Raw genomic sequence first — 22,387 nt, forward strand, 5'->3', positions numbered from 1 at the left:
ATTCATTCATATTGCTGGATTCAGTTATAGATCTTCATACTCCTGGCTGTCTGGTGCTCTATGTGTGTGAATATGTCAGAGATTACTCATCTGTTTTCTGTGGCTGGGCATGTCATGGTTGTTATTTTGCTCTTATTTATGTGGTTGATTAATAATTGTTTTCCCCTCGCTAGGCGATAACTCCATGATAAGAAGAGCTTACTTTACATGTTCTCATTACTGTGATTCAATCCTTAACATGGTGCCTGACCCATAACGGGAGGGAAGAGGGGAATGAAAGGAGGGGAAGGAGGCAAGTAGGGAGAACACATGTGACTAGTATGTCCAAAGACAGGACCCCATCCCCAAATACAAGGTCTGTTTCAGCAAGCCAGTCAATTTCCTAATTCCTGCAGCTTGCTATAAGCTCATTCCTTCTTTGCATATTTCACACTAAATTAAGCCCCCAGGCTCTTAAAGGATTCCCGCCTCTTGTTTGGCAATAAAAGATATTTAGATGTTATTAAGTAAAAATTTGCAGGTACCAGAAGTCTCTTGGTTCCCCAAAAAAGTTCCTTACTAAGATTCTAGTTGCCTGGGGAGGGGATTTAAGACAGAATATTATCATCCTCAGGTTATTAGCACATTCAACACAGAAAACCATCCACAATTCAATTATCTTTTCAATTTTCTTTGTAAAGCATGCACTGGTAGGAGAAAAAAAAGCAAACAAACACAAGACAGAACTCCTGCACGAGGTGGGGAACAGAAAGTGATTTTCTAGTGTTGAGCTGTATGAACTGCTTGTACATTTTGGAGGTTAATCCTTTGTCAGTTGTTTCATTTGCTATTATGGACAACCAGCAGGAATTTGCTGTAGGAAGCAAGGAGCTCAAATCCAGTGCTCTGTGACAAGCTAGAGGGGTGGGATGGGATGGGAGGTAGGAAGGAGGTTCAAGAGGGAGGGGACAAATGTATACTTATGGCTGATTTATGCTGATGTATGACAGAAGCTAACGCAATATTGTAAAGCAATTATCTTCCAGTTAAAAGTTTTTTAACTAAAAACAGTGATAAGAGGGCCTCCTGGGCAGGGACTTAAGCATTGGGCAGCGGCCACACCCTAGATGGACCCAACCGTCCACGCACCTCACCCAGACCCCACCCTCTTCCTTCTACCTCTGATGGACATTGACAAGACGAAGTCACCACCTACCACATGGGAGCAGAAATTGGCTTCTGGGGTTTGTACATTACACATCATCCTTTTAAAACTGAGTCTTTTCAGCCCTACCTGTGAGGCTCTAACTCAGTCACAGGCATAGGTGAGGCTACCTGTGGTCCTGCTCCCCTGTGACTGACTAGTTCAGAAGATGAACTTATAACTTCACTCCGTGGAACTTATGCTCTATGGTGAAAGATATGAACAGCCTCGTACGAGAGCCCTGCCGGCCTCACTAGCTTTTATGCCCATATGCCTTGACTCTTTATGCAAATCCTTGTTTTCCCAATGCATGCATATGCATGTCTGCCTGTTTATTCATTTAATAAATATTTATCAACAGGCACTGGTCTAGGCAGCAGGATACAGCAGAAAAATACAACAGTGCTGGTGGAGAAAGTGCAAGAGACAGAAAGTAAACAAGCAAGCTCATAAATACACAAAAGACAGTGCAGCAGTGTGACAGCAAGAAGGGTGCACGGAGGAGACACTAGTCTGTAAAGCACCTACTATGTGCCAGGTACCATGCTGGGCACTTTTCTTATATATCTCACAATTCTTCCACCAATCCTACATGAGAGGTGGCCAGTAGCTACATTTTACAGCCAAGGGACACAGGTGGTAAATACACACAGCTGGTAAATAAGACAGGTGGGTTTTGCCTTCTAATTCAGAGCCCAAGGTGTTAAAAAATAAAAATGACAAGCAGAAGCCAAGTTGGCCACAACTTCTTTATTCTTCATGAAAAGAGCAAGAGGTCCAAAGTGACGGTACTACTCCTAAAAGCCAGGGCTGGAGGGGTGGAAAGGAAAGCAGCTACTCTGTGCTTTAAGCAAGTCTCGGCAAAGATCTAGTCAGGGAGACAGGACACGCCAGGGTCCCCAGGGAGGTGCGGGGACTAAATTGGGCTTTCCATCCCCAGGCTCTCAGGTGCCTGACTGTGAATGCCTGAAAACCAGCTGTGATGTGCAGAAAATCTTCTCTTAACAGTGAAAAGATTCTTGAATCTTTCCTGATATGATGGGGTATTTGAAGGAAATGTGTGCCTCTTCTTACTCCTGTAGATGAAATTAGAACTTTCCCATCGAGGTGTTGTGTGAGTTTAAAGGCGATAAAACATGAAGAGAACTTGGCACAGTGCCTGGTACAGGGGAGTGAGTGAAATGAAGTTGCTCAATTATGTCTGAATCTTTGCGACCCCATGGAGTGTAGCCCACCAGGCTTCTCTGTCCATGGGATTCTCCAGGCGAGAATACTGGAGTGGGTTGCCGTTTCCTTCTCCAGGGGATCTTCCCAACCCAGGGATTGAACCCAGGTCTCCTGCACTGCAGGCAGACACTTTACCCTCTGAGCCACCAGGGTGCAGGGGAAGTACTTGGCAAACAGACCTGCTCCCCTCATCAACCATCAGTTATTCTCATCAAGCATTACCAGCATCCTCATCAATCATCATCATCAACCACCGTCCTCCTCCTTGTCATCAACCATTCTCATCCTCCCCCCCACACACCATCACCACTACCATCCTCACCTTCAACCTCATCAGTCATCCTCATCAACCACCTTCCTCCTCCTCATCTGTATTTCATGTCTCTCTCCTTTCTTAGGGCTTCCCTGGTGGCTCAGCAGGTAAAGAATCCACCTGCAATGTGGGAGACCTGGGTTTGATCCTTGAGTTGGGAAGATCTCCTGGAGAAGGGAAAGGCTACCCACTCCAGTATTCTGGCCTGGAGCATTCCATGGACTGTATAGTCCATGGGGTTGCAAAGAGTCAGACATGACTGAGCGACTTTCACTTTCTCCTTTCTGAGAGGAAACTCTGTTAAGAAAGAGGCAGCATTTTTCTCTTAAAGTATACAGAATTGGAAGGTCATCCGGACCTAGGTTTGCAGGTGGTGCCTGCTACCCACCAGCTGTGTTACCTCGGGCAGGTTACTAAACCTCTCTGACCTCAGTTTACCCATCTGTAAACAAACAGGAAACTTCTTTCCCTCACGGGCTGGTGGCACAGAATTGGAATTATGTAATGAAAGGCTGAGTAAGTATTAAGTGTTTACTATTAACAGTGGCCTGTGAATCTCTTTCCCACGTCCTTTTTTCAGGTACAAATCTCCAGGGTCGGGGCACACTTGGTAACATGATTCCGTTATTTACTTCCACAGTCCAGCACGAAGCTGCCACTGCAAAATGCACCTTGCCTTCCTTTCCTTTCCAGTAGCTGAAGTATTTGAACCTCTTTTCCCTCTAAGTCTTCAGGACCACAGCAGACCAGCAGCATGGCAGCCCTAAAGGTGAGATTCCTCCTCTCCCCTTCCACCACCCTGTGGGACAGTCATCGCACCGTCCTTCGGGACTCCCTGAGACCCCAATCAGCATGCTTCTCCTTTCTCTTACTCTCCTCTCTGCAGCCCCTGAAAAAAAAAGCAGCCTCCACATGGCCGCCAACTTGAGCTGCCTCCTCCGGCTCCAGACAGAGCAGTCTGGCAGAATCTCACTCTGTGGGGAAGTCTGGCACGGAGCTGGGATTCACAGTCTCTCTGGATGCGCCTGCCGGCGGCACAAAGAGATAACCTTTAAAGCTTGGACTCAAACTGCTTTTCAGTATCTGGAAGGGGTAGAAGATCCAAAACTTACAGTGACAGCCCCTCTTCTCCCCCCGGCCCCCCCAACTGACTTTATTAGGAGACAAAGGCTTTGCCAAGCCCAGACCAGGGAGGAGGAAAAAACCCAAAACACAACAGCCTTAATGGTTCAAGTTCATCGGTTCAGATGAATGTGTACTAAGGTGATGCAAGTGAAAGTAAAAGTCACTCAGTCGAGTCCGACTCTTTGCGACCTCATGGACTATACAGTCCATGGAATTCTCCAGGCCAGAATACTGGAGTGGGTAGCCTTTCCCTTCTCCAGGGGATCTTCCCGACCCAGGGATCAAACCCAGGTCTCCCATATTGCAGGCTGATTCTTTACCAGCTGAGCCACAAGGGAAACCCAAGAATACTGGAGAGGTGATGCAAAAGCCCTCCTCATGCCAGGACAGTTCGACTTCTCAAGATCATAAGGGAACTCACCCAAGCTAGGAGAAGCATCTATTCACCATGCCCAGGGTTATTGTTTCAAACACAGGAGTGAAATAGCTATCATTCCTGCACCACAGGCCTTGGGAAAGCATTCATCACATAAACATAAATCATGACAGCTGACATCTGAACAGCTGCCTAATGATTGATAAACTGTTTCTACATCTGTCTCCCTTCACCTCACGTAAGCATTGGGCCGGAGTGGCATCTTCCAATGAGGATGGGTCTTCTGGTCACAGGGAAACTTCACGGCCAAGGAGGGAGGGGCAGACACTTGTGCCCAAAGACTCCAACAACTGGAACGGAAGATGGGGTAACCTGGATTCCAGGCTCCCTGCTGCAGAGGAAGCTACTTCTAGGACAAGGGGCCTCGGTGTACCTGTGAGTGCAAATGTGTGGGTGTCAAGACCCACGGCGCACACATCTTCCAATCCACAATGACCCCGTGAACGAAGCAGCAGCCCTCCTTAAAAGGGGAGAAAGTCATGACTTGGACAGGATAATAGAGACCCTGTTCCAAACAGTCACCCAACTATGAACCAAGCGGCAGCTCTGGGTTCACACTTGAGCCAATGTCTGGACCACCACCTCAGGTGCCCAGGAATCTTGGACTCATCACCTGCTCTCCTCTCCGTGGTCACTCTGTGTGGGTGGGTGGCCAGGCAGGCAGACAGACAGACAGACATAAAGACAAACAGACCCAGCTGGTTGCAGTGCCTTGAGTCCCACTGCCCTCTGCCCCAGCCACACCAGCCTTCCAGTTCCTCTTGGGAACCAAGCCTTTTCACACGTCCAGGGCTTTGTATGCGTTGTTCCTTCTGCCTAGAATATTCCTCTTCTAGTTATTAGCGAGCTCTACATCATCTTTCAGGAATGAGCAGGTATCCTCAGAGGATCTCTTTCTTGCCCCCAATTACTTGGGCCCCTTCCTGTAATCTCTGGAGCCCTGTGTAGTATTCCATCACAGCACATACACAGTTTGTAACTACTGATTCATTTGTAAATATTTTCACATTAATAGGTTTAAAGTCTCCTCTGTTAAGACTGCAAGCTCCATTGGGGTGGGGGGATCACGTCTATAACCTGCACTGATGTATCCCCAGGACACAACACAGTGCCTGACTCACATGAGGGGCTCCTTGAATCCTCACTGTCTGACCCTCTCAAGCCCCTCCTACTGATCTTGAACTCTCACCCCCAGCATCTGAGGTGACAGTACTGGGGCGTTGAGTGTGTAAAGGGGATCATGGGAAAGTCTAGGGATTCCACCTGAAGGTTTGAGCTACCCTTGACTGTCAAACTCTAGAGAAACGAAACAAAACTACTACTACAAAACATCTACTTCTACTTTACTGACTATGCCAAAGTCTTTGACTGTGTGGATCACAACAAACTGCGGAAAATTCTGAAAGAGATGGGAATACTAGACCACCTGACCTGCCTCCTGAGAAATCTGAATGCGGGTCAAGAAGCAACAGTTAGAACTGGACGTGGAACAGTGGACTGGTTCCAAATCAGGAAAGGAGTACATCAAGTCTGTATATTGTCACCCTGCTTATTTAACTTCTATTCAGTGTACATCATGTGAAATGAAGCACAAGCTGGAACCAAGGTCAAGATGAAGCACAAGCTGGAATCAAGATTGTCAAGAGAAATATCAATAACCTCAGATATGCAGATGACATCACCCTTATGGAAGAAAGCAAGAAGAACTAAAGAGCCTCTTGATGAAAGTGAAAGAGGAGTGAAAAAGCTGGCTTAAAACTCAACATTCAAAAAACGAAGATCATGGGATCTGATCCCATCACTTCATAATAAATAGATGGGGAAGCAATGGAAACAGTGAGAGACTTTATTTTCTTGGGCTCCAAAATCACTGCATATTGTGTCTGCAGCCATGAAAGTAAAAGATGCTTGCTCCTTGGAAGAAAAGCTATGACCAACCTAGACAGCATGTTAAAAAGCAGAGACATTACTTTGCCAACAAAGGTCCGTCTAGTCAAAGCTATGGTTCTTCCAGTAGTCATGTACAGATGTGAAAGTTGGACTATAAAGAAAGCTGAACACCAAAGAATAGATGCTTTTGAACTGTGGTGCTGGAGAAGACTCTTGAGAGTCCCTTGGACAGCAAGGAGATCCAACCAGTCCATTCTAAAGAAAATCAGTCCTGAATATTCATTGGAAGGACTGATGTTGAAGCTGAAACTCCAATACTTTGGCCATCTAACGCGAAGAACTGACTCATTGGAAAAGACCCTGATGCTGGGAAAGATTGAAGGCAGGAGGAGAAGAGGACGACAGAGGATGAGATGGTTGGATGGCATCACCGACTAGATGGACATGAGTTTGAGTAAGCTCTTGGAGTCGGTGATGGACAGGGAAGCCTGGTGTGCTGCAGTCCATGGGTTCGCAAAGAATTGGACACGACTGAGCGACTGAAATGAACTACTACACCACAAGACTGCATAATACCTGGGCGTGTAAAACTTTCAGAACCAAGGTTGAGCCAGTTAACCAGTGATGAGGAAAGTTGCCAGAATAATGAAAAACTGAGGCAGGGTTGACCTTGAATGACAAGGGGAATGATCCAGGAGGGACTGATTGTTTAGGGAGACGTTTTATAAGAAATGCAAAATAAGAACTCAGCGCCCATCAGGATATACTACAATTGAAGAACTGGAGTCAAGAGTATGAAGTCAAGATGTCAGATCACAGGCCTCCTACCAGAAAGATTCATTTGTAGGTTCATGTATTGGTTCATCCATCCATTCATCCATCCATCCATCTAATATGCAAAGAGCTTGCCTCCTCTGTTCCAGCCACTGGGGACACTGCAGTGAACAAAACTGACACTCACCTGTGCCTTTGTGGAGCTGACCTACTGGGTGAGCAGCAGGTCACAGCCTGCATATGGTGGCACCTGTGGGTCTGGGTCTAGACCTCAGGGGCTGGGTCCAGGTTAGGGATACAAACATGGTAGCCATGGCCATGTTGACTTCATGAGAACCATGCTATCAACCTAAGCGGCTTCTGCTGAGTCACCATGAAATGGGATGAGAGGCTGGGGCTCTGATCCCACCCCCCCTCCCCAGATGAGGGTCAAGTCCTCAGTCTACTCTTAACTCTGCCAGCTGCAAAGTACCCAGAGGGAAGGAACTCCATCTACGACGTGAAGGCTGGAGGTCAGTCAGCATGTGTGTGTTAGTTGCTCAGTCGCATCCAACTCTTTGCGATCCCGTGGACTGTAGCCTGCCAGGCTCTTCTGTCCGTGTGATTCTCCAGGCAAGAATACTGGACCGGACTGCCATTCCCTTCTCCAGGTCAGTCAGCATATTGGCTGCTGTTTGCATTCACATCCTCAAGATGGATGGATGGGTATCTGTGTGCCCACTTCTCATGCTGGGGCAGCAAAATCAGCAATGACAGAGAGTAGCTAAAGGGCCTTTTCCCCATACAGACCAGCAAGACTTGAGAGCTAAGTTCTCACAAACTTACAAGCATGGAAAGTGGCCTCAGAGGTCATCTGGTCCCCCCTACACGGGACAAGGGTCAACTGTGGCTGGGGGAGTCAAGATCAGCATTTGGTAAGACCACCCTGCCTCGAAGGGCTCTCTACTTTCAGTCTCATTCATAGTAAGTAAGTAGTCAATGACCAAGACTGTATCTCTGTCACTTACAACGAGATCCTTAGCACCCAGCCTCCTGCAGGCTGGCTGGATAGATAAACAGACACAAAGAAGAATACAGGGTCAGAGAAAAGGAGGATCAACCCAAAATTGTTTCTCTCTCACTTTCACTTATTGGTCTCCATTCAGTCCTCTGGAGACAGCTGGGAGTCCAGGTAAAAACCTGGGACTTGGGGTGTGGAGGCCAACGGCAAATCTTTAGTTTGACGTTGGACAAGTTATTTCCTAACCATTCTGAACATGTCTTTCTCCACTGCAAAAATGGAAAGAAAGTCTATAGGATCTCAGGACTGTTGCAACAATGAAATGAAATAAACATAAGCACTTCATCAGGTAAACCAAGAGCCTCCTTGATTCCCAAGATTTGGAGATCAGGAAAAAAAGAACAAACAATAATTCTCACAATAAAGTTAAAAGATAAGCAAGAGACCAGGAAAAAGAATTACTATCCAAAGGACTTGCTGAATTGACCAAAAAAGTGATGAGCAATTTCACAGAAAAATGGGGGAAGGATACAAACACGTAATTTACACAAAAAAAGAAAAAGGAAAAAAAAAAAGGCAAATTAAAGCACACACAACCACAAACTCACAAGTAATTAGGAAAATGCAAGTTCCAACATCACTTAAACATTTTTTTTTCTCTATCAGATTGGTAAAATTTTAAAGACTGATGATACCCAGTTGGCAAGGACATGGGGACAAAATATTTCTTTATTTCGTTGGTATGATTGACAATTGGTTCAGCCTTTTAGGAGAGCAATTTGGCTGGGCCTATTTTTTTTTTTTTTTTTTTAAGTATATACTTTTCAACTCAGCAAACCCACTTCTAGTTGTTTATCCTAGGGAATTACTTACAATGTATACGAAGAGGTCTACACCATACAAGGACGATTCTGGCAGCTTGGTTTGCAATGGTTGGGAAATAAAACAATCTAAATGCCCATCACGACAACAGTTACATAAACAATGCTTCCTTCATACTGGAAAATGACTCTGCAGAAGCTTAAAAAGAGTGAGGAGAAGAGAGGTCTATTTACTGCGAGAGGAGAGCATGTATCTTGTATTCCATTTTTGTCCAAGAAGAAGACCAATGAACATGATAAAAACCACAGTAGGATTTAATGGCACCATGCAAAGCAGAGGTTCTATGTCCCAGGGGATAATGGCCATGTTTGGAGACATCGTGTGTCATCACAAGTGGGGAGAGGGGAGAGGTGACACTAGGCAGAAGCCAGGGTGCAGCTCAATGTCCTACATGCAAGGGTGAGGCCCCACAACAAGGAACTGCGGTTGTTTAGTCGCTCAGTCATGTCCGACTCTTTTGCAACCCCATGGACTATAGCCTGCCAGGTTCCTCTGTCCGTGGAATTTCCAGGAAAGAATACTGGAGTGGGTTGCCATTTCCTTCTCTAGGGGATCTTCCCAACCCAGGGATCGAACTCACGTCTGCTGCATTGGCAGGCTGATTCTTTTCCACTGAGCTACCACGGAAACCCACAACAAGGAATTATCTGGCCCCAAATGTCAACTGTGCTACAGCTGAGAAACTCTGGTGTAGAGATACTTAAATGTCACCAAACTGAGTCAACCTCAGGCTAAGAGCAGCTTGTAGCCTTTGAGGGCCACGTGCTCTTTGGGCCAGTCTGACCCCATCCCCCTTCTGCTGGTAAGCACATACTCATTTTGGGAGGAAGCACCCACTCCCACTGGCCAGCAGTTTTATGAGGAGGTATGCAAGCATGATGCCCAGGCGGACACAGAGAGTGGCAGACAAGGGGCATGGCCACCATCACCAAGAGGCTCAGATCTAGGACCCTTGTCAGAACTGGGGAGAACAGAGGCCTTTCCAATGGGGGCAGCTGAGCTGAGGGGACACAAGCCAGAAGCTGCCCACCAACCTCCTGCCACCACAGCCTGGCTGTGAATGGAGGCAGCACAGAGAGCAAGACAACCCTCCCCAAAGAGTGGAGGGGGAGTCCTCATGCCCGTGAGTTCCTGAAATTCAAGCCATGCACGTCCTTGGTCTTTCCTATTAGGCAGTCAATGAATGTCCTTCGTTTCTGACACTGGATCGACCTGGATTTCTATCTCCTACAAGGAAGAGAGTGCTGGGGCGGATCAGGAATTAATGTCCTGGTTAGAAGAATCGGGTGGTCAGTTGGTAGTGGTGGTTTAGTCGCTAAGTTGTGTCTGACTTTTGTGACCCCATGGACTGTAGCCCGCCAGGCTCCTCTGTCCATGGGATTTTCCAGGCAAGATTACTGGAGTGGGTTGCCATTTCCTTCTCCAGGGGATCTTCCCAACCCAGGGATCAAACCCAAATCTCCTAGATTGCAGGCAGATTCTTAACCAACTGAGCCACCCACATTGTCCCAGTTTGAGGATCTCTGGCCTGGATGTGAAGGGGGTTCACGTGGCAGGATCAGCCTGGGTCCTGCCACAGAGGTGGCTGTGTTAGACACCCTGTTATCCAGTCTCTACTCAGATTCACCCTCCACTTCGAGCCCTCATATTAAACCTGTCCACAAGGGACCACGCACAGGGACGAGCAAACAAAAGCATCAGAACTAAACAGACCAGGGGTTCTCAACTGTGACACTGCTGATACCCTGAGTTAGATCATAGTCGTGGGGGCTATGTGTGTTGCAGGGTGTTAAGCCGCATCCCTAGCACCCAACCCCCTCCATCATCTAGCAAGAGGCATGAGACAAGTGTAGGCAGGTTTACAACGATGGCTCCTGGTGATGGGGAGAAGAGACATTTGAGCTGACTCTGAGTAGGAGATCCTCAAGCCTTGAGACCAGAATTGTTCTCAGGCATATGGAGAAAAACACAGCAGGACAGAAACTGGTGTAGACGGCCAAACCACGCCCAGAAATCCAAGACCACAATAAGATAAAACAGGTACTCTTTCCCCTTCTTACCCATTCCATTTGGAAAACAACTTTCTGGGGGAAAAAAAAAAATTCTCATTGTCAACAGGAACACTCTGTGATTTGTATGGTGAAGGAGGATGCTTTCTTTCTTGCTTGGGTTAATTTAGGGGGCACTGGTATATGGTTTTACAGGTATTGATGAAAAGCAGTAAAGTTCATAAGAATAAAAATAGCACCAACCAATTAGCTCTGTACCATATTAACTCTGCAACAGAACAATAATTGGTCATTAAAAAGCTGCAGGTGAGTATTACAAGGAGTGACTAGGTAATTGTGCCAGGAAACACCATTTTCCCAACAGCAGGGATCCTCCAATTTCCAACAACATGCCACTGGCAGGCAGCTTGGGGCTGTCACATTTGCATGCGATCCGGACTTCCAGTAGAAAAAGTGCCCACCCCCCCAACTTTAACCTGATTCTTTCGTTTTTCCCCTTCTCCAAAGCTCAAAGAAGAAAGTCTGCAGCCAAATGGAGAGAACGGGGAACGCCAAGAAGCCGTCCAGTGAGTGAAGATGGAAAATATTCGCTGATCTGTGGTTTGTAGAACTTTTCTTCCCAGGGCAGAAGAAAGCTGTGCTGCTTTCTTCTCTGAGTCAAAAACTAAGAATGAGCAAGAACTAAGGAAGGGCTGTCTGCCTGCGGGGTCCTGGTTTCTGCTCCCGAGCAGCTCAAGGCCGGGGCCCCACCCTCTCTCCTCAGGAGACCAACAAAAGTGATGCAGAGGAGTCTCTCATAAAAAGACAAACTTCAGACTTCTGAAAAGCAACAGCCAGGCAGGAAAGTGGCTTTGTCCAGATTTCTGTTTTCACCAGAACTCTCCCTTCAGACCAGGGAACAGAAAAGGAGCAGCTAGCTGGCTGGGACTGGGGAATGGGGAAAAGGGAATTACTGCAGCAAAACAGATTCACATCTTAGCCAAGTTTTTCTTTCTTCCGTTCTGTTTCTCTAATGGTGAGGGTGAAGGTGGGCTAAGGCAAACATGCTGAAGAGGGCCCATTCAGCAGTGTTCAGGGCACTACAGATAAAAGGAAGGACTTCCATACCTCTCTTCCTTTTTTACGTAATTATTTCCACCCTGCCTCACTTGGAAAAAAGGGATCTTGCTCCTTGCAGCCTCTAAGGAGGCTGAGGTGGAGTCCTTGATCAAGCAGATGCTAAATAAAGGCTTTTCTAAACACGCAGATGAGCCCAGAGACATTCAACAGGAGGAAATCCTTCAATGTTTACCTTCAGGTCTAATTGTCGATCACAAGTCAAGCAGTTCTTGGAGCACTAAGGGTAGCGTTTGCAGGGCAGCTGTGTGCCAGGCACTGTGCTAACCGCTTTATCCGTCATCCTCTGTTGCCACTTTGTAAAGTGAGAGGATGGGTGCCCGTCCCTCCCACTGGTACCTCTCTCTGCAGCCCTTCTATTGCGAGATTGTTATATTTAGCTGGTGGCGTCTGTCCCCTCTAGACTGTGAAGGTGGGAGGGTAAATGCAATGTCAAGCCTTGCTCTGCAGCATTTAACACGTGCCTGGCATCTAGTTGACCCTCCATCCACAGCTTTGGGATAAAGGAATTACACTACAAAAGGAAAAATCATAAAGTTCCGCCTGTTTGAGAAGATAAAAGCAGTAACAGAGAATAATAGTGACTCGAGTGTCCGAGGGGAGGAAAACAGGCCTTTTTGGTTTGGCTTTTTGTTTTCCACCTGTATCAGGCTTTCCCAGAAGCCTTGAGCATCCCAGGAACAGCTGGAGGTGAACGTGCTAGAATCCACAGAGGTGCCTGACTCTGTGGTGTGGAAAGTTCTCTTGGAAGGACAGAGCAAAAACAGAGGCCACGGCTCCCACAGCTTTGCTTATCATGCGGCACAGACATCAGCCTGGCTGGAAGGAAACTCAGAAATCAATCCACTGCCCGGTTCCCGGCAGTGTGGGGGGAGGGACCTGACGTGAACCCCTTTGGCTTCAGAACTCGTCCGGTGTCCCCCACCTCTGGAACGTAACCCATGAGAGCAGAGGCTTCCGATCAGCCCATGTTACTGAGGGTGCCATGCCCATTTCTGTGCTGGGCTCCAACATCTCATCCTTCTCTGCTTAATGAATTCCTCCCTCTCTGCACAGCTACCAACTCAGAAAGTATAAAGATGAAACCGCGGGCAAAAGCAAACTTGAAGGCCTGAGGTGTAAACTATCTTAGCACAGAGATGAAAAGGGCTGAAGCACCCAAAGACTGAGGTACAAAAGCATCGCCATCCTCCTATGCATCCCACCAGACCCTGTGATCTATTATTATTACAAAAAATCACGGATTTTCCCTGCATGGCATATATAAATATGCTCTTCCAGGATAAACCTTGAAAACTTCTGCCTATGCTGCATGATATCCTTCAGGGAGTGAGGGAACTCCAAAACTGAACGAGTCTTCCTGGGACATCGTCTTTCCTCCAAGTCAGGACAGCCCCACTGTGGTCCCCAGGAAAGGGGGCTTATTCTAGAACAAAAAAGCTTTGGTGAAACAAAGCAACCGTCTTTACAAAGGAAATCTGGGCAAGTGAAATATGGTACCATAGCCAGTGCTTCTGGTGGTGAAATTCAAAGGCTGAAATGAACGCCATGGAGAGGACTGATTCCAGCTGTATGTATGCTATTGGTGCTTTTCAAAGGGAAAGATCTAAGGATTCAGAGAATAAGTGTATTGATGTATTAGTTTGCACCAATTCAGTGGCTGTAATGTTGGCTTAAGGAAAAAAAAAATAGGTGGATTGTTTTAAGGTCTAACATGCCTTTGTAAATACTACAGTAGGATGTTAAGACAGTGGACTTCAAACTTGTCCAGAAGTTGGGGTATTTGGGGAATAAGAGCAAACACTTGCAAAGGTATAAACTAGGAGCTAATTGATAAATGACAAATGTAACCATGTCATGTGGAAGGGACAGAAAGTCAAACCCCACCAGCATAACTGCGTGTTAATACACACACACAGAAACTAAGCAAGACCAGTTAGTAAATAGGGTTTCATTTTGTTTTTCCATTCTATTTGTTGCTGTTTAATCATTTTGTCTCTGGCATGTGTTTGCAGGCAGCGAAGCACTGTAAAAGGGCCAGAAGTAAGAAACCTTCGTGGAAGAAAAACTTAAGTTGGGAAAGTTCTGGACATCAATTTTACTTTTGTCCTGAAAACTGGCCAAAGGCTGCCACTTCTTACTTTTATGCCAGAGCACACCTCAGTGCCCACCTCGGGACATGGGAGCGAGCATGGAAACCGCAGTGTTCAGAGATACAAACCTTTTAAGTAACTTGCATTCAGTCCTGTCAAGGGACTACAGTGCTTCTGGCCAGAATCTTGTGTGCAAAATACATACCCAGACCCCTTCCACATACAGGCGGTGAGAGCTGGGCAACTACGAGCAGCTGGTGAACCAGTTTAGCTCCTCCTCTGTGGTCAGAAGTACCCCAATTCCCAAGCATCTGGGCAGGCTTGGGGACCCTGCTGCTGCTCAAACAAGAGCAGTCACGGCCAACAGGCACCCGCTTTAACAATTTTCCAAAGCAAACCCACCGCAGGCTGCTCTGGGCTTTGCAGGGCTCTGATGTGTGTGCTGCAGGGAGCTCGGAGTAGAGGCACAGGACATCTTGGCTTGGCTGCAGGGAGTCCTTGGTCCACGGTCTCAGGGATACAGGTGGCTATCCACACAGGCAAGTTCCTGGTCAGGCTGGGTCCTTCCAAGGCAACCGGCCAATCTGCTCCTTGGATTGCTAAAGCTGGACTCCGCCCACATTTATAGAATCTGTGCAAAGTGGTACCTTGTCCGGAAATGCTTTGGGGTCTGAACATCATGTTTCTTTTTGTAAATTAGTTTTTATAATTATTATTGGCTGCACCATGCAGCATGTGGAACTTCCCCAACCAGGGATCAAACTTGTCCCCCCTGCAGCAGAAGCAGAGAGTCTTAACCACTGGACCACTAGGGAAGTTCTGGAAATCGTGTTTCTGAATGAGCTGCTTCTCTGTGTCCTGTTTTCCCATCTATAAAATGGGGAGAATAAGCGCTTGCTATCTCACCAAGTTGTTGTGAGGATTGAGTGAGCTGCTTTGTGTAACATACATAGGCCAGTGAGAAGTGGTATTTCCCAAGTGTTATTCATTCACGTATCACTATCCTAAACTTCTTGCTGTTTTCACTATCATACATCTAGTATTTTTCTTTAAACTGAATCATTTTCTTTCTCAAGTTTATTTCAAAAGGAAACTGCACACCACCATGCTAAATGGAAAAACAGAATCCTGTGCAGGCGGCACTAGTGGTAAAGAACCCACCTGCCAAGGCAGGAGATGTAAGAGATGCAGGTTCAATCCCTGGGTTGGGAAGATCCCCTGGAGGAGGGCATGGCAACCCACTCCAGTATTCTTGCCTGGGAAATCCCATGGACAGAGGAGCCTGGCTACAGCCCACAAGTTCGCAAAGAGTCAAACACGACTAAAATCAGACATGACTGAAGTGACTGCCACAAGTAGAAGGCAGGCATAAAGTTGTATTATTTTTAGAAAACCTACAACGAAAGAAAACAATGTAGCTCACTGAGATAGAGTCTGCTGCCTGTCGAATGTGTTGATCCTGGGTCTTCCTCGGTCTTTGCTAAGAGGCAAGACTAGAGTGCGTTCAAGGCCCCGTGGCCACAGGGAGACTTCCTCTTCTACATCATTGCCAGTGATGGAGGAGCTGAAAGACCAGTGGTTGTCGCCTTGCAGAACCTGTCACTGGATGTCCAATCTCTGTCACTCCAAAACTTCACTAAGCATAGAGAAGACCACACAGAAGACCATCTAGCTTCCTGCCACTCTGGAGAGACTGATCTAAATGGTCACCATCCAGCACTTCCTGTGATGATGGAAATGTTCTGTATTTATGTTGTCCAATATGGCAGCCACCAGCCACATGTGGCTATGAAGCACCTGAAATGCTGATGGCGTGTCTGAGGTACTCGAGTTAAATTTCAATTAAGTCAAATTTAAATGGCCGCATGAGGGAAGTGGCTGTTGGACTGGACAGCGCAGATCTGCTGGAAAAGCTACACATGCTGCTCCTTTTGTCTGGGCTCTTCAAATGGACTTAAGGTTCTTTTTATGGTTAAGCGCTTGGCTTCCTTGAAGGGAAATCTTAAGTAAACCTGACAGTGATTTGTCACAGGGATGTAACAGGGCATCGTCTACCATGTCCTCTATTATTTAGTCTAAAGTCCTGTAAGGACGTTTCTTTTAGAGCTCTCTTTGAGGAACTGACATATCTTCTTCCAATTAGTGATGGTCTTACCCAAAATAGCTACATTTTCTCTGATTCTGATATTTTATTTCTTCTATTTTATCACTCTTTTCTGAGTTTCTCTAGAAATTGTCTCAAATCTTTTGTGGAATTATATAAAATGTATTCTTAAGCTAGTAAAAATGAAGTCCAAGGGTACCAGTATTTTAAATGCGTCACCCTCTCTCCAATTATCATTTATCGTTTAAAAAACAACAAAGTCAAAACAAAGCACACTGTAACAAAGCCTTTCTCAAAAGCTTCCAGACACATGCTCAGAGTCTGCTCTTGAGGCAATAACCGGAAGCACTGTTTGCGAAAAGGAGAGAGACAGTTGCATTCCAGAAATGCTCCGTACACTCCAAGACCAGAGGGGATTTCAGAGAGCCCGTGATGTGGGACAGAGTTGCTCTGGGTGATGCGGGGCCTGCCAGGCCCGCGGCTCCATGCGATCTGGGCCTCGTCCTCCGCACAATGGGCTGGATCACACCCAGGAAAGCTCTGGATACTCTGGTCAAGCACGGGGCAAGTGTGGCTCAAATGCCACTGTGACCACTGTGGGAACAATCTCCCGGGCAACGGCATATGTACTGTGTCTGTCTTGTTCCATAACAGACTTCTGGTCACTGAAAACGGCCCTGCGACTTGCCAGGGTGAGGTGGGGGAGGAGTCAGAAACGAAAGGTCAAGGAAACCTCTCCAGGGAGCTCGCATTTTAATTCTGCTCTAAAATAAAGCTGTCTGCCTCCCTCTCTTCCTCCTCCAGGCAGCACCCCCAGCTTTCTGATGATCGCAAAGCAGAAGTTACAGGACATTCAAATAAGAGGGTGTCTTCTTGGTTTGGTTTGGGATAAAAAGGAGAAGAGGACATTCAGAAATCTGTCATCTCCGTTCTCTTTTCAAGCCAGAGCTGAGAGCATCGCGAACACGTAGATTCTCTAACATTTACTAAAGTGCTATTGTCGCCTGGCCAAACAAGCAAACTAACATGACGTTCTAGTGCAAACTCCCTTGCCAAACTCTAGCTCATCTGTCCAGAAGATTTCAGGTAAGAGATGTGTAACATGCTCAGGCCCATCCCTCTATAACCCATGCCCACTGCCAGTCCTGCCACCAGTGACCAAAGGCAGCGACCAATTCGGAAGATGAGACACAAATCCCAAGTGCTTACTGGACATCATGTATTGTCCTCTTGACAAAAGCTTTCCCAAGTAAGCATTACTATGATTTCCATTTTACAGATGAGGAAACTGATATTTACCTAAAGCCACAAAAGTGAAACCAGGGCCCCTATTCTCAAGTTCAGCTTCCTTTCAGCCCTACCCCAGTCTCCGGGAGAAATGCCTTAATAGCTGAGAAAACTTCTTCAATGGTCAATTCCCCACTAAGAAAAATGACAAAAAAAAAACAACAACAAGGTTTTTCACAGAGCTCGTGGGAATAAGAACAAAACCTAATGAAAGCTGTTGTGATACAAGATGACAGTGGAACCAGAAGCAGTTAAGAGTCAAAGCTGAAAACCAAACAGTCCCAGGACAAAACACCAATGGCTGGAGTTCAGTTAAGAAAAGAAAGAGAAAGAAGAAAGAAAAAAAACAGGGTAAGTAGGCAGGGCTGGAAAAGACCTCAGAAAGTCAGAGAAAAGATGGAAAACCAGGGTCCCAACTGTTGGGGCAAAATCACCTCTAAAGCAAAGGTTCCCCTTGTCCCAGACACTCAATCCCCAACTGGGTGTAGGCCGGCCAGCTCCACCCCAGGAGAAAAATTGAACATCACTTGACAACCGTCTGTTGCCCCTTCTCTGACACAGAGAGGCCTGGTTTTCATCTGCGGTGTTGCCTTGCCCCTCTCTCAGTAACAAGGTCAGATGAGGTTAACTCCAACCCCAGTGCCAGTGGAGGGGGTCACATGATTTCAACCTGGCCCATCACAGAAGTCCATCACTCTACCCCTGGGTTCAGGGATGTGCCTGGGATCCAAGACAGACCCTTGAAAGATGCCCAGACTGGCTGAGAGTCTGGTGCTTCTGGGAGCCGCCTGGTCCACCTACAGAGAGAAGTAGCCTGAAAAGGATGCACTGGCAAAAGAAATAGGAGAAAATAGTAGCAGGTTCCCGACCACAGGTCCAGCCAAACCTGAGGCCAGACCCATGTCCGGACTCTTCAGTTGTAACAGAAGCCATCAAAGCCCTGCTTTTCTGCTCAAGCAGCCTGAGCTGAGTGGTCACAGCCACACTAGGAACCCCAGGCAGCACAAGGAAGCACCCCCAGCCTCCTCCTGCCTGATGGAAGGATCGTTGCCTTGGGGAGGTTGGGCAGGTAGATGCTGCTGTTGGGAGGCCGTGGCTTCTCCGTATGGCATGCCACACTCCACCACCAAGATGTAAAAGCTCCAGAGAATAACAAGCAAGTGTGGGCTCCGCCCTGGCAGTGGCGTCTAACTGAAACCAGGTAATTACCTGATACACATGGAAGGCGTTGGCAGCTTTGCCCCGGAGAAACACGGATGGGATCCAGACGTTGATCAGGGCTCGGTTTGATCTAAACAGAAGAAAGATCGAAACTGGTCATTTCAATTTACCAAAAAAGGGAGGAAGCTATTAATTTTCTCCTCCAAGAGGCACACAATGTATGACAACATATATTACACTTGATAGTAGACTAAAACAGTTTAGTTTCATTACTTAGTTGCCCAAGATTATTTTTAGGGAACTTAGTTCAAAATGCTTGTGTGTGTGTGTGTGTGTGTGTGTGTGTGTGTGTGTGTGTAAAATTTATAGGTGCAGTTCACATTCTGGAATGACAGACAGCTGCCCTTCAGTTCCTACTACCTGAGTGATGTGGCCTGTAATTTACCTGAACCTCATTTTGCTCATCTGAGGAGGGGGCTGACCACAGGAAGACTCCACGAGGCTAGGGAGGGTCAACACTAATGCTCACAGGGTTTCTAGAGTTTTCAGATGATTCATGCAGCCTCCTCACTGTGCCCACTTTAGACCCGGACCCCCATTTTAAGGGGGGGAGGGGCGCTTCTCTGGTGGCTCAGTCTGTAAAGAATCTGCCTGCTAATGCAGGAGACCCACGTTCAGTCCCTGGGTCAGGAAGATCTCCTGGAGGAGGAAATGGTAACCCTCTCCAGTATTCTTGTCTAGAAAATGCCATGAACAGAGGAGCCCTGCAGGCTACAGTCCATGGGTTCACAAGAGTTGGACACGACCTAGTGACTAAACCAGCATCATCACCTCACTTTAAGATCAGATTCCATGAGACCAACACTCATGGCCATGCAAGCAATGGCTGTTTGGGGCAGGGGGAGGGGATTTCAGAAAGTCAAGCATCAATAACCACTCTTGCAACTTATCCAAAAGCACTGTGTGGCTCAAATAGAGCAAGTTTTATTTTTATTTCCGTTACTGTAGGAGGTGGGGCAAAGAGGATCTTGCTGCAATTTATATCAAAGAGTGTTCTGCCTATATTTTCCCCTAAGAGTTTTTTTTTTTTTAATTTTACTTATTTATTTATTTTTGGCTCTGTTGGGTCTTCATTGTTGCATGGGCTTTTCTTGTAGCAGGGGCTGTTCTCTAGTTGCAGTGTGCAAGCTTCTCACTGGGGTAGCTTCTTTAGTTGCAGAGCCCGAGCTCTAGGGTGCTCAGGCTTCGAAGTTGCAGCTCTTGGGCTCTAGAGCACAGGCTCAATAGCTCAGTATTTGTGGTGCATGGGCTTAGTTGTTCCTCGGGATGTGGGATCTTTCCAGGCCAGGAAATTGAACTCATGTCTTCTGAATTGGCAGGCGAATTCTTTACCACTGAGCCACCAGGGAAGCCTACCTCTAAGAGTCTTAAGTGTCTGGCCTTATATTTAGGCCTTTAATCCATTTTGAGTTTATTTTTGTTTATGATGCTAGGGAGTGTTCTAATTTCATTCTTTCACATGCACCTGTCCAGTTTTCCCAGCACTCCTTACTGAAGAGGCTGTCTTTCTCCACTGTATATTCTTGCCTCCTCTGTCGAAGATAAGGTATCCACAGGTGCGTGGGTTTGTCCCTGGGCTTTCTATTCTGTTCTGTTGATCTATTTTTATGCTTTTGTGTCAGTACCACACTATCTTGATTACTGTAGCTTTGTGGTATAGTCTGAAGTCAGGGTTGAATAAAGCAAGATTTAAATTCAAATGCAGAATAATTTACTGAGCATGTACCATGGACAGATCCATGCTTTCACCCAGATCATCTCAGTTGATCCTCGCAGGCTACTTGAGAGAACTTCAAGGGTTATTTTGGTATCGCGACAGTCCTGCCTTACTGGATGACTTTAACCACACTCTTGAGTTGTGGGTGCACACGCCCACCATCACCACTCTTCCACAGCTGGATCAACATCATCCAGAGCTGATAAGCTGTCACTGAAACTTCCAGATCACTCCCAACAGCTCGAATAACAGTATTGCGCATTTCTGGAAGGGCTGGGAGGTCCCAGTCCTTGCTTCCATTCAGAGTCATTCCAAGGATAAACGCTTTTTCTCAAGCTCTCCTACTCTCTAAAGAGCGGCTCATAAAAATGTGCCAGCCACTTGTGCTTGGAACATGGTTTGAGGCGCTGATGGTGGAAGATTCCATGACTCAACAGCCTCACAACCTCCAGGGTAAAGAGCGTTTCATTTTCACAAAGAAATGATTCTCTCCTGAAACAGCATTTCTTCCAAGCTCTGAGCTAAGGCACTGACTCTCTTCATGGGGCAAAATAAGCCCCACTGATCACCTCCCCGGGAATCTGAGTACAACCTGCAATTCTGAACCACTGAATTGGCTTGGGTATCTAACGACACCTCTCCTAGAAAGACCCCCAAAACTGTGCTAGTGATCAGTGTTCCCCCTTCATTACTGTCAGCCGGGGGAAGGGTGCAGAAGTGTAACTAATACTACCATTTTCATTAACCTCCCAGGATGGGTGAGGTCTGGACAACCTCGAAGGAGATCATGCAAGTTGGTTAGGTGTGTCCCCCTTTCAGAGTCTATATCACACTGTATAAGAATTGACTGTTTACGTGACCATCTCTCTCCTACATTTACAAGTGTGGGTTAAGTGAATACAATCATGATCCTGTGTATGGAAGACCAGATAAGCTGGAGGAGTCCAGTCCACCAGGGCAGCTGGAATGAAGAGAGGGCAGGGGGATGGAGCCAGGGTCAACGAGGGCCTTCCCTGCAAGGACAGGTGGGATCTGCAGCTCCATCTCAAGGGAGGGAATGGCACTTCCCTCTAGCTTTAGTGGAGACAAGCACCCTGGGGGAGGGAGGAGGATGTGGTTAGACCAGACAGCAGCTGCCTGAGGGCAGGGTGTGCTGATTCAGCCCCTCTACCAGGACCTGGCCTCCCACAACAGGCAGTGATGAATTCCTGCTTCAACAACGAGTCCTTTCCACCTCATGAGTGGCCCGTCTCTGGGATCCCCGATACGGCTTTCACCTCTCTCCCCAACTGGTCCCCCCTTACCCTCCACCAGAGCTGCCATTTCATGACCCTCTTTCATACTATACTCCCCTCCACTCACCCCCTCCCAAAGAGCCAGCAGAGGCAAACGTCTTTGATTTTCATCCTTCACCTCTAACTTCTACCATCCCCCTCACCAGGACTGTGGGGCCTCTTGATCCCCCCGCCTCTAATCTCTACCTCGGCCTCACAAGGCCAACTGTGATCTGCACCTTCAGTTCAGTTCAGTCGCTCAGTCGTGTCTGACTCTTTGCGACCCCATGGACTGCAGCACGCCAGGCCTCCCTGTCCATCACCAATTCCTGGAGTTTACTCAAACTCATGTCCATTGAGTTGGTGATGCCATCCAACCGTCTCATCCTCTGTCGTCCCCTCCTCCTCCTGCCTTCAATCTTTCCCAGCATCAGGGTCTTTTCAGATGAGTCAGCTCTTCGCGTCCGTTGGCCAAAGCATTGGAGTTTCAGCTTCAACATCAGTCCTTCCAATGAACATTCAGGACTGATTTCCTTTAGGATGGACTGGTTGGATATCCTTGCTGTCGAAGGGACTCTCAAGAGTCTTCTCCAAAACCACAGCTCAAAAGCATCAATTCTTTGGTGCTCAGCTTTCTTTATATTCCAACTTTCACATCCATACATGACCACTGGAAAAACCATAGCCTTGACTAGACGGACCTTTTTGGCAAAATAATGTCTCTGCTTTTTAATAT

General features: G+C 47.0%; 1 protein-coding gene across 2 annotated transcripts in view; it reads right to left on the reverse strand.

Moving 5' to 3' along the window:
- Window positions 1-22,387, reverse strand: part of SNX29 (sorting nexin 29) — a 585,715-nt gene that overhangs the window by 170,290 nt on the left and 393,038 nt on the right. For both annotated transcript variants that reach the window (XM_081560361.1, XM_081560362.1), the window contains one exon: window positions 18,649-18,730. In XM_081560361.1, the coding sequence (XP_081416487.1) occupies window positions 18,649-18,730 (82 nt within the window). The remainder of the gene's footprint in view (window positions 1-18,648; window positions 18,731-22,387) is intronic.

This window comes from Giraffa tippelskirchi, chromosome 13, assembly GCF_054371585.1.
Source record: "Giraffa tippelskirchi isolate mGirTip1 chromosome 13, T2T-mGirTip1v1.2.pri, whole genome shotgun sequence".
Taxonomy (NCBI): Eukaryota; Metazoa; Chordata; class Mammalia; order Artiodactyla; family Giraffidae; genus Giraffa; species Giraffa tippelskirchi.